The 18234-nt window shown below is 39.3% G+C and overlaps 2 protein-coding genes across 7 annotated transcripts in view; one reads left to right on the plus strand and one right to left on the minus strand.

Moving 5' to 3' along the window:
* Positions 1 to 3196: 3196 nt before the first annotated feature.
* On the minus strand, positions 3197 to 11669 carry Fpgt (fucose-1-phosphate guanylyltransferase). Of its 3 annotated transcripts, XM_011240268.3 has the most exons (5): positions 11581 to 11657; positions 11217 to 11290; positions 9673 to 9840; positions 8394 to 8486; positions 3197 to 6351 (listed from the first exon to the last, which is right to left on the minus strand). In XM_011240268.3, exon 5 carries the CDS (start codon positions 6266 to 6268, stop codon positions 4898 to 4900), a length of 1371 nt encoding a protein of 456 aa, XP_011238570.1. In that variant the 5' UTR covers positions 6269 to 6351; positions 8394 to 8486; positions 9673 to 9840; positions 11217 to 11290; positions 11581 to 11657; the 3' UTR covers positions 3197 to 4897. The 3 variants fall into 3 exon arrangements, with proteins under 3 accessions (XP_011238570.1, XP_006502296.1, NP_083606.2); XM_006502233.3 differs by having other exon boundaries at positions 11217 to 11669; NM_029330.2 differs by lacking the exon at positions 11217 to 11290 and having other exon boundaries at positions 3200 to 6351; positions 11581 to 11660.
* Positions 11670 to 11676: 7 nt separating this feature from the next.
* Lrriq3 (leucine-rich repeats and IQ motif containing 3) overlaps positions 11677 to 18234 on the plus strand; it is a 100884-nt gene continuing 94326 nt past the window's right edge. For 2 of the 4 annotated variants that reach the window (XM_006502190.4, XM_017319774.2), the window contains exons 1-2: positions 11678 to 11952; positions 16987 to 17235. In XM_006502190.4, coding sequence (XP_006502253.1) covers positions 16987 to 17235 — 249 coding nt within the window. In that variant the 5' untranslated portion in view covers positions 11678 to 11952. Of the gene's footprint in view, positions 12175 to 16986; positions 17236 to 18234 lie in introns of all 4 variants that reach the window. The other 2 variants (XM_006502189.3, NM_028938.2) reach the window with 2 other exon arrangements.

Below are 18234 nucleotides of genomic sequence, written 5' to 3' on the forward strand. Positions count from 1 at the left end.
TTTTACTACCACTACTTTGTTTTTGTTTTTTTTTTTTTAGGTATTTTCCTCATTTACATTTTCAATGCTATCCCAAAGGTCCCCCATACCCACCCCCCCAATCCCCTACCCACCCACTCCCCCTTTTTGGCCCTGGCATTCCCCTGTACTGGGGCATATAAAGTTTGCAAGTCCAATGGGCCTCTCTTTGCAGTGATGGCCGACTAGGCCATCTTTTGATACATATGCAGCTAGAGTCAAGAGCTCCCGGGTACTGGTTAGTTCATATTGTTGTTCCACCTATAGGGTTGCAGATCCCTATAGCTCCTTGGGTAATTTCTCTAGCTCCTCCATTGGGAGCCCTGTGATCCATCCATTAGCTGACTGTGAGCATCCACTTCTGTGTTTGCTAGGCCCCAGCATAGTCTCACAAGAGAGAGCTATAACTGGGTCCTTTCAGCGAAATCTTGCTAGTGTATGCAATGGTGTCAGCATTTGGAAGCTGATTATGGGATGGATCCCTGCATATGGCAGTCACTAGATGGTCCATCCTTTCGTCACAGCTCCATATTTTGTCTCTGTAACTCCTTCTATGGGTGTTTTGTTCCCATTTCTAAGAAAGGGTAAAGTGTCCACACTTTGGTCTTCGTTCTTCTTGAATTTCATGCGTTTGGAAAGTTGTATCTTATATCTTGGGTATCCTAAGTTTCTGGGCTATTATCCACTTATCAGTGAGTACATATTGTGCAAGTTCCTTTGTGATTGGGTTACTTCACTCAGGATGATACCCTCCAGGTCCACCCATTTGCCTAGGAATTTCATAAATTCATTTTTTTAATAGCTGAGTAGTACTCCATTGTGTAAATGTACCACATTTTCTGTATCCATTCCTCTGTTGAGGGGCATCTGGGTTCTTTCCAGCTTCTGGCTATTATAAATAAGGCTGCTATGAACATAGTGGAGCATGTGTTCTTCTTACCGGTTGGGACATCTTCTGGATATATGCCCAGGAGAGGTATTGCGGGATCCTCCGGTAGTACTATGTCCAATTTTCTGAGGAACTGCCAGGCTGATTTCCAGAGTGGTTGTACAAGCTTGCAATCCCACCAGCAATGGAGGAGTGTTCCCCTTTCTCCACATCCTCGCCAACATCTGCTGTCACCTGAGTTTTTGATCTTAGCCATTCTGACTGGAGTGAAGTGGAATCTCAGTGTTGTTTTGATTTGCATTTCCCTGATGATTAAGGATGTTTGTGGCTATAATTTACTTTTCCAAAACCCAATGCTACAAGCAATAGGAAGAAAACCAGCCGTGTAAAGCTTCACTGAGCTGCATCGCATTCCTCCACCAGCAAATAAAACGAGCAGTTGATTCAACATAGCTGTGATTGAAAACAATGCCTCAAGATTTAAATCTTTAACTATTTCCTGGGTAAGAGAATAAATTAAAACTAACCAGAACCACCCAGACATTCTAAAGTGGATGCTGTTGAGTAATATCTCTCTCTCTCTCTCTCTCTCTCTCTCTCTCTCTCTCTCTCTCTCTCTCTCTCTCCTGTACATATGCTACTAATTCACAAGATATTCCTTGCAGTGAAGATTCTGAAAGCTTTGAAGAAGTTTGGAGATTCAAAAGGCAGATTAGGAACACAGATTCTAAAAGTACAGAAGAGCACAGGCCCTGGGGTGTGTTCTAGTGGATGACCCAACACCACATACACAGGAGCAGCACAAACTGGAACTCATGGCTTATTTTAAAACAAGAACAAAAGCAAAAACAAAACAAAACAAGAAGCCCCCTAAAGACATGACATTAGATTGCCTCAGAACTGCACCAAATCACGGTTGAAGAATAATCACAGGACACATGGCCAAGAACGACATGAAAAGAGCAATTGCAGCAGGCTACTGCAATTGGAAAGGTGCTGTGAATGGCAATATTCGTGTTGAATGACTCAGAGATCATTGCACACGGTGGCTTCCAAACCCTAGACCATCGACTTAAACAGCCTAAAGGAAACAGAATTAGCTACTACATGTATGATGGTGCCTTTTGACTGGCATCTTTAGGCATGGGTGTCAGCATGGCTCAACACATGGATAGAGCTAGTTATTCTTCACAAGTATCCTCCTCCTACAGCTATAATTTTGCAATATCAATGCAGTGTGGAATCTGCAGATTTTATTATTTCATTCCTTAAATTCTGCCGTGGCTCAAAATGGTGGTCAGCCAAACTACTGTCAAATTGACCACATACTAAGTTTTGGTTATTTCTTTTTTGCACATGAGGATAAAAGATAACTTTTCCAGGAGCAGAAGTGGTGCTCTCCAATCAGACTGTTGTAACTTGCCTTTTTATTACATAGAATAATGCAATCAGAAATTTTCATGTATATAGACCATTGGGAGGAAAACCAGAATGAATATTGTTTTGTTGTCATACTGATAAGCAGGAAGGAGATGCGTACCTGTTCAAGGTGCTGAGAACAAAAGGACAAGTACTCATGTCTAAACTGGACATTTCTATCAACCCCTTCCCACCAAGGCTGAGAAGCATCCAAGAAGAGGCTGTGGAAATATAAGAGCATAAGGATGGGAGAGGAATTCGGTCTTTTAATCATGACATGGCTGTCACTGTCATGAGCTCAGACCACTTGGGATTTCTTGCACAAGATCAAGATAGCAAAATCTCTCAGAGAACATAGACAATATCTAGGACCCATTTCTTTTCAGAGAGTTAACTGGAATTAAGAGCTTCTAGAGGAAGGAGAATTATTCTTTTGAGGCTATGACTACTGACAGATGTATTCCAGTGAATGGCCCTACACCCATGTATACAGGATAAGCAGTAACTGGACTTAGTAAATTATTAAAACAAAAAGACATGAAACTGTGAGGAACACACGTTGAGGGTATATGGGAAAGTCGGGGGATGAAGGATAGGTAGGATTATATTCATTGTATACATGTATGGAATTCTCAAGAATAAAAACAATGTACAGGGCAGCCTTGTCAATACTTGTGAAGTCACCAATAAATATAAGTTGATTTCTGAGTATTTCAGGAAAGTAAGAGGTTTGCTCTAAAATGTTGAAATGTCTTGATTATATCTCTACATTGTATGTTATTTGTTCCTTTAGGTATATATGCACAGAGCAATAAAAATTTTTTTGTCTAAATGCAACTATAAGAGATCTATAAAAAACACAAAAATTTCTACTTTACAAGGAAGTGATGGTATTCTTTATTAATGATATTTTTTTCTTGGAACATGAAATCATAATTCTCATCGTTGATAGGACTTTAGTCTTGAGTATTTAATAACATTTAACATCCATTGAATTCTCTGTAACTTTACCAATAATTGTCATATAGTATCGTACATTCTTTGCTTTATTATCTAGTACCTCAAAAAGGCAAATATTCTTATATAAATAATATAAAGGAGTTTTGACAGATATCTTGTTTATCATATATTTTTATGAAAACTTACACAGAATTAAAGTTGCCACAGCAGATATTACAATGTACTTAAGGTATTTTAAACACAAGTATGATAAAATTTAACTCTATTACAGTTCAACCTAAGGACATTCCACTAATGTGTTTATTTCATAATAGGTACGCATAACCAGGAATTCCACCCATTTCATTTCCCTGCAGTTGTTTATGATTTGAGTAGTTCTTCAGATTGCCTATTTGAATTTCCTCTCTTTGGGCCTATTGTTTGTTCACAGCATCACTACCACCAATGATGCAAGGCAAATGTCCACTGTCAAGTTAAGAGATTTGGAGAAGGATTAACTAGGAGAGGATTAAGTAAGGTCCATAGTGAGTGAGTACTGGCTCTCAACTATCCCTACCACCTCCTGAGCAGACAACTGAGTTCTGTGTGTACATAGCTACCAGTGTAATATATCAGTAGACATAGTTTATAAGATATGGCAACACATGTTCTAGTGTATAAGAACAAAATCATCCATACATACTTTTATATCATTTTGGCAAGACCAATGAGGCACAAACATCATTATATAGCACTTTCATAGGACTAAGGAGGTTGACTTACAGAAGCAACACGGAGGTTCTAAGCATCTATAACTCTAGTTCCAAGAGACCCAATGCTTTCTTCTAGACCGGCAGTTTTTAACCTTCCTGATGCTGCTATCCTTTCAATACAGTCCCCATGCTGTAGTGACCCCAAATATAAAATTATTTTTGTTGCTACTTAACTGTAATTTCCCTACTGTTATGAATCATAATGTAAATATTTTGTTTTCCAATGGACTTAGGTTACCCCTCAAAGGATTGTTTGAGCCCACAAAAGGTCCCAACCCAAATGTTGAGAACAGCTGTTCTAGCCTCTATGGGTGCCGCAGGCAAGTGGTGCACATGCATACATGCAGGTAACACATTTATACACATAAAATAAAACTAGAACAAAGTCCTCAAAGAAAACCTCAAATAATGACATTTCTTCTAAGAATTTATAACAATGTTTTGTTACGTGTTGTCTCACTATGAGAAGTTGAGCAATACAATCCTCCATATCACCTAGAATTTTATTGGTCCAAATTTCAAAAGAAGATAGAAAAGCTTTAAAGATATGTTATGTTTAGAAAATCATCCTATAAAACAGAAATATTTATTTTGTGAATGAAACAGTGTCCCATAAATGGATCTTTACCAAAGAGCACAATTGTAAGATGGTGTAAACATCTAAAACAGCCGACCTTTCCTGACTCTAGTCCTGGAACGTACTTCTAGCAGAAGTGGTCAGTTGTACCATTCTCATTACCAAGCTACAACAGTTATATTAACATAATTTTTATTATATTACTTTATTAAAACAAACAAAAATGTCAGAGGTCTATAGAAAATGCCTGTATTTGCAATTTTGTTTATGGCCAAAATATATTCAAGATTTCTCTAAATCAGATTGATTTTTATTTGAACTAATTTCTAGAAAAATGTGTTCCCTATAAGCTAGCATGTCTTGTACATCTTTGTAGACAAGCATTTCCTGGATGGACAAAAGGTTAAAGTCACTTAGGTTGAATGGTGAATGGTTCCTTACAGCGCTTAACATCCCAAGGGATGCTGTAGCCGACTCACTCAGAGATGAACAGACAGGGAAAATGCATGCAGTCCACAGGCTCAGATTCATCTTATTTCCAGAGAATAGTTTCTCTGTAGCTTTAAGATTCCAAATGTCTAAACAAGACAGAAAACAGACTCCAAAGAACTGAAGTGCCTTTATGTCTTCCAGTGTTTTAACACTGTTCTTCAAGTTGTCTTGCATGCCAAACACCATAGTAGAATATTTTAAGTGTCCATTTATCTTCACACTTAAAGAACACAAAAAAGAATATGCTGGCACAACAGTTTTTGCTATGACAGAACTGCTGATAATGCAGTTTTCCCCGATGGACACCTCAGGCCCCAATCTAGAATACTCTACCACTGAGCCAGGGGCCACACAGCATCCTGAATCCACTATACTGTGAATGACACAGGCTGTTCCACTGGAGCGCTCAGGAACACTTGGAGAGACACTGAAAGCTATGGATTGTAAGCCCAGCTCCGTCTTTAATGCACTATCAGAGGTGAAATGAAGCAGATACTCTTGCAGTGTTCCAATGTGATAAAATCTGGAGTTATTAAGAACAACAACATTCAGTGGTGTTCCCTTGAGGAGGTGGAATATTTTCTGCCTCATGTCCAACAACTGGGACTCTTCTTTAGTGACATGAGATGTGTTCCTGGTGTACTCTGCAGTTGCTCCAGGCCCCAGTGCCTGAAGAAAGTCTCCATAGGCATCTATTTCACAGTTCAGTGGGCCTTCACTTTTATAGAAATCAAGTAACTTTTTGGCTGATTTGTGATCCATGTAAAACAGGCTATCTGTGTAGACATACTCAGTGTGCAATGGAAGACAGTCAGTGTCACCTCCAGACAAGTTCTGTTGACCAAAGCTTCGTTGTCTATGCACAGCATTAAAGCGGTGCATGTTTTCAATGGTGGGCTTGTGGAGGAATTGGTAGCATTGCCTGTACTCAAGGTCACCATGTTGTAAGGAACTGTCAGAGTGCAAGACAAATACTCCATGAGTAGTGCCTACAGCCAGACTAGACGGATGGGCTAAGGCAGTAAAGCCAGGCTGGTCAAAGGCAATGTACTCACTGTCCCCAACACTGTAGAGTTCGATATCATCTGCACAGGTGACCAAGACTCCAGGCCTCATGTTTGAGGGGAAATCCACGTACATGGCTAGTTTTAACTCCAACATCTGATAAATGGGTTCACCAAGTGGTAAGGCTGTGAAGATCTTTCCTAAAGCACTCGCATTGGGAAGGCGTTGGCTGTAGCCACCTGTAAAAGTTGCAAAGTATTTAGCAATATGTTCTTTAGGAGATTTTCAAAATCTGGTAGCACCAGGTATAATATCTGAAGATATTTAATACTAAGTATTTAATCAAAATTCAGAGTAGAATTATTAGATCTAGACAAAAAAAAATCGAAAAGTGTTTCTCTTATAGCAATCTTAAGTTGCAATGCAATTTTAAAGTCTCTAGGTCAGGAAATGATTTGAAGACACACAGAGCCTGTTCAGAAACAACTGTATGACTAACAAAAATTAAAACTTGATCTTTCATGTACATTTTTGACAAGGCATTCCAAGCATGGTTAAAGTTATGTATGAGAAATGTACTTCATAGAAAATAGTGTAAAAGACTAGAACAGTTTAACAGTTTCAAAATGTACCTCTCTGTTATACATCCATTTCATGAGTTATTGCCTTCAACTTACAAAATATACTTAGAGAAAATAAAGGCAAATTTACTTCAGTAAATTTTTTTAAAATTATACCACTTTTTCATTTAAATTGGCTTTTCCCTTCCAAAATGAACACCATAATGTCCTGATTCCTGAAACATGTTCTCTCAAACACATTAGCTGTCTTAAATCCTTTTCGTGTAGAGAAAGGTGTATAGTACAGTGCAGACTTGTGTATTGGGATAAAGTCTGCTGTAGCATGCTTCATGCTGATAGTGGCAGGTTTCAGCGAGCACCTGGGGATTTACTAAAGTCCTCTGGGGCATCAGGAAATCAGTAACACATTTAAATTACTTTTGTACAAAATATATTGTTCAAGATCTGAGAGAGAAAATAATTTTCATTGTTTCTTTTCTCTAGAGAGCAGAAAATATTAGTTTTCACTCAAAGAACTATCTTCAGCTATTCTTCACATCCATAGAGACGCAACCCCAGGTAGACACCAAAATCTGAGGGTACTGATCTCCCTGCCCTGAAATGGCACAGTATTTGCATGTAGCCCACAATGCTTTACTGGAAAATATATTTATGCCATCTAGTACAATATTATGTTTATATAAACAGTAGTTATGTAGAGATATTCCAGGAATTTTTTTAAAAAGGTACATATTTAGTATAGAGACATTTTTATTTTCTTTCAAATACTTTCTGTCCACGGTTGCTTGAATCTGCAGAGGTGGATGGAATGCCAGGATCCAGAGGGCTCACTATATGTATTGCTAGTTATTTTCTAAGTGTAATTAGTTTTACTAAACTCATAATAAAAACTTTTACTCTACAAGACAATGAATTGTTCTATATTGTTAATTTTTCTTGAAAGCAGGACTTAGATGTTTTTGTTCATGTCATCTATAGAAAGTCATATTACTGTGTATGCAACTCAGAATTACAAAGCATCTTTAAAGCTACAAATATGACCATTCTCAATTATATATCCCAAGGCTAATGTTAAGCCTTGGTAAAACTTTTAGCTCACTGGAATATAAACAACAGAAGTTTCTATGAAACCAAAATGTTCATATAATTACATGTATTAATTTATACTTCTAACACTGTTTTTCTGACTTTTCTCATTTGAAATGTTCTATTTGCTTTTACATATTTTGTCACCTTTTCTTTTGTTTTTAAAACTGTTAATTATTGTAGCTTTTTTGCTCTTAAAAATCAGACAAAAATGCAAGGCAGAAGTTTTGACAAAAGGGTTATCATCATCATTATCATCATCATCCATTTTCCTCGGCAACAAAAGTCCCCTCAAGGTGCCTGAGAAATGGTCACATTTTCATGAGTTTTATAAAAAATAATTTTCTATTTGCAAAACAAAAGTGAAATAAAACATTCATAGAAGTTGATGATGTAATAATCTATGTTAAAAATAAATTTTGTGAAAATCCTACCATTTACAAACTGCACATAACAAAAGAAAAAAATGAGTATTTATTTCTCAAGTAAAATACCATCAATGAATTTTAAGGCAAAATAAAATTTGAGAGATCATTTGCAAGGGGGACAAAGTCTCTACGGTGTCAAAGGTAGAAAGCTCAAGGGCAAATGTGAATAAGTCAACAATAAGTTACCAGAGTGGATTAGCAGGACCTTCAGAGAATTCCATTTGTCTCCACAGAGGCTTTCCAAACACTCAAGGGAACAAAGTGTTGATCCTCCATTTCCTTAAAAACAATTCAGAAGCATATTGTTTCAGATAAAACTAGGAATATTTTTATATAAGCAATGTTACAATTTTGAAGACGTGAATTTTGTCAATAGGAGGCAGACAGATTGATGTTATTGTCAGAAGAAGTGATCAGGTACAGTAAGTAAGCAAACAAACAGCTAATCAGGGAACACAGAGAGTAAAGCTCACAATGTCTCAGTGTCATGATAGAAGTGATAAGGTACAGGACCTGAGACTGTAAATTGATATACACTTGCCAACATACAACATACAATGGCTTCTTCCACATGACACAACCTAACACACTAGTTGGAGGTTTTTGTTTTTTTTCTTAATGTAGGAACCTGGTTGTATAAAATATTTTAAATACCACTTACATCCTGTATACTTAATTCTCCTCTATAGAAGAGACATCATACAGGTGCTAACCTTCTAAACCAGGAGTGGGAAGTGAGAGGAACGCCAGTGCCATGCACGTGCATCTTGTTCCGCACGACGAGGCTTTAGCTTTACTCAGCACATGAGCCACAAGCTTAGTGATACATTCTTATAAAATCATACTATTTACAGTCTAAACACTGCAAGTAAATAAGTAAATGAGAGATGAATGTTGGCCTTCTTTTAATGAATAACAATACAAAAGTAGAAGAAATCCTTTGCACTTCTCTCCTTAAGGAATCAAAGGTGACACGTAATTGATATATCTGCAATGATGACAAAGTTGAATTCTCCAGGGTTTAAGTAAATATTCTACGATACTTCAAGTAACTGGTCCTTGTTTGTCTGTTTCCCGTAACTTGGTCCTAAGAGGCCAAGTATATATATACATCAGCTTCCTGATTTGTTTTCTTCACCAAACTACTTCATGAAATGACTCAGTTGCTCAGTTGGAAAAGATCTTAAGAGAACTTCCAGCAAATTCCAGTGTAAATTGTACTGAGGCAAAAAAAAAAAAAAAAAAAATCTTTAAAATAAGGTCTGGACTAGTTTCTCTGTAAGTCACAGGGGCTCAGAATCTCTTTTTGGACTTTTATCATTTTAAAAGCTAAGTTTCAGATCTTAAAGTTTTTAAAGGCCATGTGTACAGATAAACAGTTTATAAACTATAAACAAAGAAAAATTATTTTTCAATTATTATTTTTGTCCAGAGTCCTTTATAAGCACCCCCATGAAATGTGTACCAATTTTGGTCCCAGCAGGATCTGGAAAAACATGGTATTGAACTCCAAGAGGCAATTCCCTTTTCTTCAGCTTCTCGGACAACTGTTGCTTGTAAGCGAGCTCCTGCTTTTCATCAGCTGCTGTTATTGCAACCACATCCCAGAATTCTCCAGCTGCCACGGGTTTGCCTATTGGAAAAATAGCAAGGAACCTTCTTTTAATGCTATCAGTCATCTCACTTACAAGTTTGCCTATTTCAAAACAGGGGCTAACAAAGGATAATCATTACCATCTTCCATACTAAGAAGGGGATACAACCAGCCAATCAACCAACCAACCAACCAACAAACCAATCAACAAAACAAACAAGCAAACATTACCCTCTAAAAGCAAGTTTTGCGAACCAGGGCCCTTAATGTTGCTGGCTGAGAAATTTCAACTCAAGGATCCACTCCTTCCAGGTTTTTGTTTAGGAATGTGGTCTTTTGTTATTGTTGCTTATCATTTTTTTCTTTCCTTTTCTTTTGTGGTACTGGGAAATAACCACAGAGTCCTATGCTTGCCAGCTCTATCACTGAGCTATGTTCATAATCCTTCATTTATCTATTTAATTAATTTAGTATCTTACGTTTGACAGGGTTGAGACAGGCTAGTTCAAAGGTAGTAAGCTATTGCAAGTGATTGTTCACATTCAGTTACAGATTGAAGTTCTATTCTATACTTCCCCCCTTCTCACTAATGCACTTGACTAGAGATAGAGGAAGGCAAAGCCTACCTAACCCAGAACTCCTCTAATGTGCTTGAAATTGGTCCTGCGAGTTCACTTCAGGGTCTCTCTATCTTGGCAATGGGAGACCCAGAAGGCTGGACTTCTGCAGAATAAATACTCTTTGTGTTTACATACTGTTGGAATCTGGGGCATCATTCTTTGGTGACTCATTCTTCAGTGAATCATGGACTCTTCCACTACTTGACAGATTGGCTCTGAACTCATATTTATTTTCTATCTATCTACCACACGACCGATCGATCTACCTATTATCTATCTGTCTATCAATTATCATCGTCTATTTGTCTGTGCAATCCAGGTAGGTCTTGAACCTCGTTCCTACTGCCTTAGCGTCTCAAGTAGATGACAGTACAGACTTGCGACACCAGTCCTAGCTTCTAATATTTTTATTAACGATGATCAAACTACACTTTATATAAGCAATCAGAATACAACACAAACCCCAGGACTAAACTTCTCAATGAACTCATTAAATGACAAATTGCACTTTCAAGAATCAGTGGAACCCTCTAATCAGCAAAAATATTAATAAGGTTTTTAACAAGTTGAGAGAGAATGAGAGGGAGGGGAAAGATAAAGAGGGAGGGAGGGACTGAGATAAGAAGGAGGAATAGGTAGGAAAGGAGGGGGAAGGGGAGGGAGAAGGAGAGGAGAGAGACAGACATGTTAGCTTGGATTTAATAGTTCCAATCATTCTGGTATCCAAATATAAGACCGTACATTTTAGGCACTCATAAATATCAATTTTACCAGACAGCTGTACCCCAAACTTACATTATCAAATTTAAAGCCATGATTGCCTCCGTATTGGGGTTTACATTGGAATAAAGTGGAGTTAAGCAGCGGGGCTTGGGAAAAGAAAAGAAACAAGGTAACGACTACTGCAGACTCTAAGCAAAAGGTCTTCTACCACTGAGTTAAGCCAGTGTTACTTCCCGTTGGTAATTCTCTTACTGCTCCTTCCTGACATCTAAGTTTAGGCTCGCACAGAGAGGAGGAAAAGGGAAAAAGGGAAAAGTCTGGCTGGCCTGGCCAGGACGGAGCGGACAGGAAGGGGTATCGGACAGGAAGCTGCGCGGGGTCCTTGGGAAGGCGCTCTCCGTGCAGGGGGGCAGAGAACTCAGTTCCGCCTTGGTACCTCTCAGCTCAGAAAATCTGCGCAGTTTCCGCAGGGTGGCTTCGCGGAGAGACGCCATGGCCGACTTCCGGGAGCACACTTAGCACGCACGCGCACTCCAAACCCCGCCCCGCCCCGCCCCGCCCCGCCTCCTCCATGCTCTCCACGTCACCGCGGCCCTGGAAGCGCCCTGAGACTTGAAAAGCTAGGATGGCGTGAGCGTGCGCAAGCGGCGTTTCCTGGGCAACGATCTGTGGGGCAGATGGGCGGGCACCTAGCGGGGTCGGGTTGTGCGGAGCTCTGGGTTCCTGCCTTACCGTGTCTGACAACCCGCGGTGCGACCGAGAAGACCAACCCACCCACCATTAGTGGATCCACCACCCAGATGCTGAGGTGACCTGCCCGCACGGAGCTCCTATTCCTGTCAGAAGCCTCCCAGGGAGGCCAGGCCCCTGAACCAGAGAGAGGCTCGGCTCTGTGGGATGCTTTCTGGTGGGCCAGACTACTCTGCACCCTTCAGTTGTCCAACTTCCCAGGCCCAGTACTGAACTAGCGCCTTTAGCCAGCACTGCACACTCTGTTGTGTTCACTTGCTTCAAGGAGATTCAACCAAAGGTGCCAGATATTGGAAAGAACCAGTCTTACTTAATACACTTTCATAGAGTGGTTATATGTGTTTCTCTTGTAGAGTGCATAAGTTTATATCGAGTACTACAGGTTGATCTCTTTAATCTTTCACATAGTACATAGAGAGGAACGCTATTTGAGGAAGCCATTTCAGTCTGAAACCCAGAAATCTTACCACTACAATTTGACTTGAGAAGCTTCTCTTCTTTAAAATCTAACTCAGAATTCTGCATAGCAGCTCCCTATGAACTTTTAAGTTTCTGAGTAAGCTTAGTTTTTCACTTAAAGCCTTGACCTCAGCATTTAATTCTGTATTTAAAGTGGACACATTTGTGGGGAGGAGATAACTGTTTCACAATACACTCCGGCTGAAGGAAATTAAGAAAATACAGAAAGGCCCGATAGATAATAACAGCAATAGCAGTCAGAGCTTGTAATTTATAGTCTTGAGTGAACTGGAGTCATCCCAGGTTTTTGGTGACCTGCCTTATGTTTAAAGGGCACAGACACACTGAAGTATGTTGGTGGGTATGGCAAGAATATAAGCAGAGCTTTATTTGGAGTCTACTAAAGTAACACAAACAGGAAAGATTTGGTGGAAATTTAAAAGATAATAATGGGAGATGGAGAGAAATTGCTTAGATTATAGAAACACTTAACCAACAACACCTGTCCAATAAATAAGTGTGGATTGTGAGAGAAATTACTAAAAGATGCTGAAAGTGGATGACATGACATTTAAATGAGCTGAGGAAAGGTATGTATGGGGAAGCATAGTGAAGTCATAAGAGAAGACCTGTAATAATATTGGATATGTAGAATAAACTAGTGCAAATATAGTAGAAATTGTTGTGTGTCTGTGCATCATGTATGTGGTTCTGGAGATCAAGACAGGGCTGGCTAGACAATTTTGTGAGTTGTCAGAATGGAGAGGGAATTTATTTTCAACTACAGGAGGAGGTTGAGGTCCAAAGGGAATAATACAGGTCAAAAAGGCCTACATATTTGAGTACCTACCAAACATTCTTATAAGTGGAAAACAAATTAACCAAATTTAAATTTCTCATATAGTACTTCACACCCACCTTTCCATTCCATGCTGAAATGTGCTGTCTTGAGCTAGTGCAGGCCTTGGGTGCTGTTACAGCTGCTGTGAGTTCATGAGTGCAGCTGCCTGCTATGTCCAGAAAACAGTGTCCACCTCCTCCGGCACTTACCCTCTTTCTCCCTCCCTTTGACAGTGATCCCTACACTGTGTGTGTGTGTGTGTGTGTGTGTGTGTGTGTGTGTGTGTGTACCTTTCAGAAATTGAGCACTGCTTAGTTGTACTCTCTACACATTGACCAGTTATTAGTCTCTGTGTTAGTTGCCATATATTGCAAAAAGAAGAAAGAAAGAAAGAAAGAAAGAAAGAAACCTTTCTGATGAGGGTTGAGAGATGCACTAAACTATGGGTGTAGCTATAGATAATTGGGAGTTAGTTTAATATGCTATGTCTGTTCGGTAGATTAATAGTAGTAGTAGGTTCTCCAGTAGAACTTCATGACCTACCTGTCTGGCCACACATTTGTGATTCTAATAGCGGTGTTAGATATGGGCTCTATTTATGGAGGGTGACTTAAATTCTTAAATCAGAAAGTTGTTGGTTACCCCTCATGAAATTCTTCTCACTAGTATACCAGTAAGTGCATTTTACCAGGTCAGTCGTTAAAGCTTATATAAGTCCTGTTTCTACCTGAGGGGCTATGGACCATTCATAGCTGCTTGGAAAGGCTGAATCAATTTTCTTTAAGGCTGTGGCCTCTCTGGTAGGTCAACCATGCTTTAGTAGATGGCCCCACTCATGAGGATATTGGCAGCATACAATAGACCCAATGAACTTTAACAAAAGAAGAGAGATAAAACTCTTTGAATATGTATATTGTCTAAAAGTTAAAGTAAATGAGATGGAATAATCAGAATGATGAATAATTTCAGATAAGAGCTTCATGTACAGTGATGTGGCTGTATAAAACTACACATCTCTCTATATATATTATTTATACACGATGCAGTGAAGCATGTCACTTTTAATTAGAGGGATGGAATCTTGATGCTGTTAATAAGGATGGATGTTGATTGTATGAACCATGTTTGTAAAAATATGATTTTGTGTATTGGATTAAAAAGGGGAATTAAGAAAATAACCAGTAATGTGGCTGCCTTGGAGAAAGCATTGCAAAACATAGTTGGTGAAACACTGGTATCCAAAATAATACAAGGCACTCAAACTCAACAGTAAGCAAACAGCCAACCAAAAAATGATCAAAAAAGCTAAAAAAGGAAGTACCTCATTGGAGGACATACTCAGATGGCAAACCAAAACACAGCATCAGATATATGTAGGAATTTCAAATTCAAAAATTCAGGTACCCCTATATAGCTACCAGACTGGCCATGATTTAAAATACCAATACACCAAATACTAGTAAGAATGTAAAGGAATAATTTTTCAGCTTGTTGCTGATGGAAACACAAAATAGTGTTTTTAAAGACAAGCAGTCCATGACAAGATAAAGCATATATATGATCCAAAAGTAGGGTCCTTGATGTTTATCCATAGTGAGTGAAGACCACATAATATGCAATGACAAGTGTGGGCTTTGTTGTGAGATATTCACTTTGGTAGTAACCTGTAGATCTCTGCTGGGCTCTTCACTATAACAAATACATATTACTTCATAATACTAATTTAATAATGGAGAACTTTGAAATTGAATCATTATAAGAAGACTATACCTCTAAATTCTTCTGTTGACCTAAAACAACAGAAAACACCCTTTGCAGGAGAGATGTGATAAAGATATGCTAGTTATGGCTGAGTGTTCCAAAGTGTCTCACATGCTACATGTCTACCTTTAGGTCTCTGTATTAGTTATCATCTAATGCAAGAGGAAGCTTGTCTAATGAGGGTTGAATGAAGCACTCTTCTATGGGTATAGTAATACATCATTCTGAGTCATTTTATTGCTATATTTATTTAGCAGACTAGTAATATTAGGTTTTACTCTAGTACCCATGACCTATATAGTCTGAGGTTCTTGGCTTTCTTAACAGGGTCAGGTATGAGTTTCAAGTTGTGGAGAGGACCTTAAATCCGATTTACAGTAATTGGTTACTACTGTAACATTTGGGCCATTATCACACTTGTTCACTCCTTGCAGGAAGGCCACTATTGTAGCTCACAGGGTTTATACCTATATGTGATTTTGATAATGTTTCTCCTTTGGAAGCAAGCATAGTGCCTTCCAGCAGTGTGATAGCTTGAATGATAATGTCTCCCATAGGTGCATATATTTGAATGCTTGGTCTCAAGATAGAGGGACTGAGAAACTTTTTAGGAAGATTAGGAGATGTGTCCTAGAGAATGAATATCACCTGGGACAGGTTTTCGTACACCAGTATCTTTGTTTGGGTGATTGTTGTTGTTTTGTTTTTTTTTTTGTTTGTTTGTTTTGAGGGAAGATAAAGTTGGTGGAGTATGGGAAGTGTGTTGGCAGAGGGAAGAAATGATCAAATTATATTGTATGAAAATATTTAAAAATAAAGCAAACAATCATAGTAAAATGACACATTTATTGTATGAGTCGTACTCTGACATTCCTTGTGGAACAGCTACTGGCTCCAAATGAGCCATATTTTCTATTCTGAAACATGCCATACTTGCCTGCTTGTAAGTCCTTATCATTGAAAGTAAACAAAACTTTACCCTAAAATGGAAAAAAAAAAACAAAAAAACAACAACAACAAAAAAAACCCGAAGTCATTGGTAGGAAAACTCAAGGAGAGGATTCCATAGCCATGTGCTTAAAGGAAATGAGATACAGTGTGGGTGCAGCCTGCATTTCTGGGTCTACTGAATGGAATGTGGCTTTAAAGTTGGAAGGGTAACTTATTTGTAATTTGGGCTACTCTCTCTCAGAATAGCCATACATTTCCTGATTAAAAGACCGTGCTGTCCCTTTTCCTGTGTGACCCTGCTACAATATCCCTGTGGCCTCAAATCTCTCCAGAGTTAGGTGCATCTTCTCTGAACTGAGTCCAGACTCAGCAGTCCTCTGCTGTATGTGTGTTGGGGGCCTCAGGTCAGCTGGTGTATGCTGTCTGGTTGGTGGTCCAGTGTCTGAGAGATCTTGAGGATCCAGGTTAGTTGAGACTGCTCGTCTTCCTACAGGGTTGCCCTCCTCCTCAACTTTTTCCAGCTTTTCCATAATTCAACCACAGGGTTCACCAGCTTCCATTCATTGATTGGGTGCAAATATCTGCATGCGACTCTTTCAGCTGCTTGTTGAGTCTTTCAGAGGGCAGTCATGGTAGGCCCCTTTTTGTGAGCACACCACAGCATCAGTAATAGTGTCAGGCCTTCAGGCCTGGAGCTGGATCCCAATTTGGGCCTGTCACTAGACCTCGTTTTTCCTCAGGCTCTTCTCTATTTTTGTCCCTGCAGTTCTTTCAGACAGGAACGATTCTACGTCAGAATTTTTGACTGTGGGATGGCAATCCCATCTCTCTACTTGATGTACTTTCTTTCTACTGGAGTTGGGCTTTAGAAGTTCCCTCTCCCCACTGTAGGGCATTTCATCTAAGTTTCCTCACTTTAAGTCCTGAGAGTCTTTTACCCCCCTGCTCTCTGGTAATGTTTTAGAGGGTCCCCCCACCTCCTACCTCCTGAGGTTTCTTGTTCCCATTCTTTCTGTTGGCCCTCAGGGCTTCAGTCCTGTTTCCCCTACCTCCTTAAATATAAATCTCCATCTTTTCTAGATGTTTCATGGAACAATCACAAAAGAGCTTACCAGCCATGAGGAATGGAGTCACTATAATGAAAATATAATAGAAGATCAGAAAGATTTTGTATTTGTGAAGTATAGTGGCCTTCATCTGAAGTCCATGGAGAACCTGCAGACCTGCATCTCTCTGAGAGTGTGCATCTTCTCTAACAACTTCCTTACTGACATTCAGCCACTGCAGAGCTGCAAAAAGCTCATCAAACTTGATCTCCATGGAAACCAGGTAAGCATTAACTACTGCCTGTATGCCAGTGAACTTACACTGTAAATCTAAACTCTCTTTCTACCTTATTAGTTTTCTATTTCTAGGTATAAGAGGATTTCTTTTGCTGTGAAGAGACACTATGACCATGAACATGTTTTATAAAGGAAAACTTTTAATTGGAGCTGGCTTACAGTTCAGAGGTTGAATCAGTTATCATCATATCGGGAAGCAGGGTAGGCATGGTGCTGGAAAGGGAGCTGAGCATTCTGCATTCAGATCATCAGGCAACAGGCAGTGATGTGAGCCGCACCAGGCACGACTTGAGCGTCTGAAACCTTAACGCCCATTTCTTAGTGACATACCTACTTCAACAAAGCCAAATCTACTCCAACAAGGCCACAATTCCTAATAGTGCCACTCCCTATGGGCCTATAAGGGGCATTTGCCCTTAACCCATCACATTCAACTCCCTGTCCCCCACTGGCTTGTAACTGTATCATTAACCCAACTATAAAAGTCCCACAGTCATTCACAGTCTCAATCCTGCTGAACAGTCCAAAGTTGAAAGTCTCTTCTGAGACTCATGCAGTTTCTCAACTGTAATCCTTCTGTAAAATCAAAAAAAAAAATCACAACACATAATGGCACAGGATATACATTATTAGCATTTCAAAATGGAGGAGAGAGAGGAAAGGAAGGAGAGGGAGTATAGTGAGTGTCTTAGGATTTTACTGCTCTGAACAGACATCATGACCAAGGCAACTCTTAAAAGGACAACATTTAATTGGGGCTGGCTTACAGGTTCCAAGGTTTGGTCCATTATTATGAAGGAATGAGCATGGAAGGATCTGGCCAGGCATGGTACAGGAGGAGATGACAGTTCTATATTTTCATCTGAAGTCTGCTAGCAGAATACTGGCTTCCAGGCACCTAGGAGGAGGGTCTTAAAGCCCACATCCACAGTAACACATCTACTCCAACAAGGCCACACCTACTCCAACAGGGCCATACCTTCTA

Source organism: Mus musculus, chromosome 3, assembly GCF_000001635.26.
Source record: "Mus musculus strain C57BL/6J chromosome 3, GRCm38.p6 C57BL/6J".
In the NCBI taxonomy this organism is placed as follows: Eukaryota; Metazoa; Chordata; class Mammalia; order Rodentia; family Muridae; genus Mus; species Mus musculus.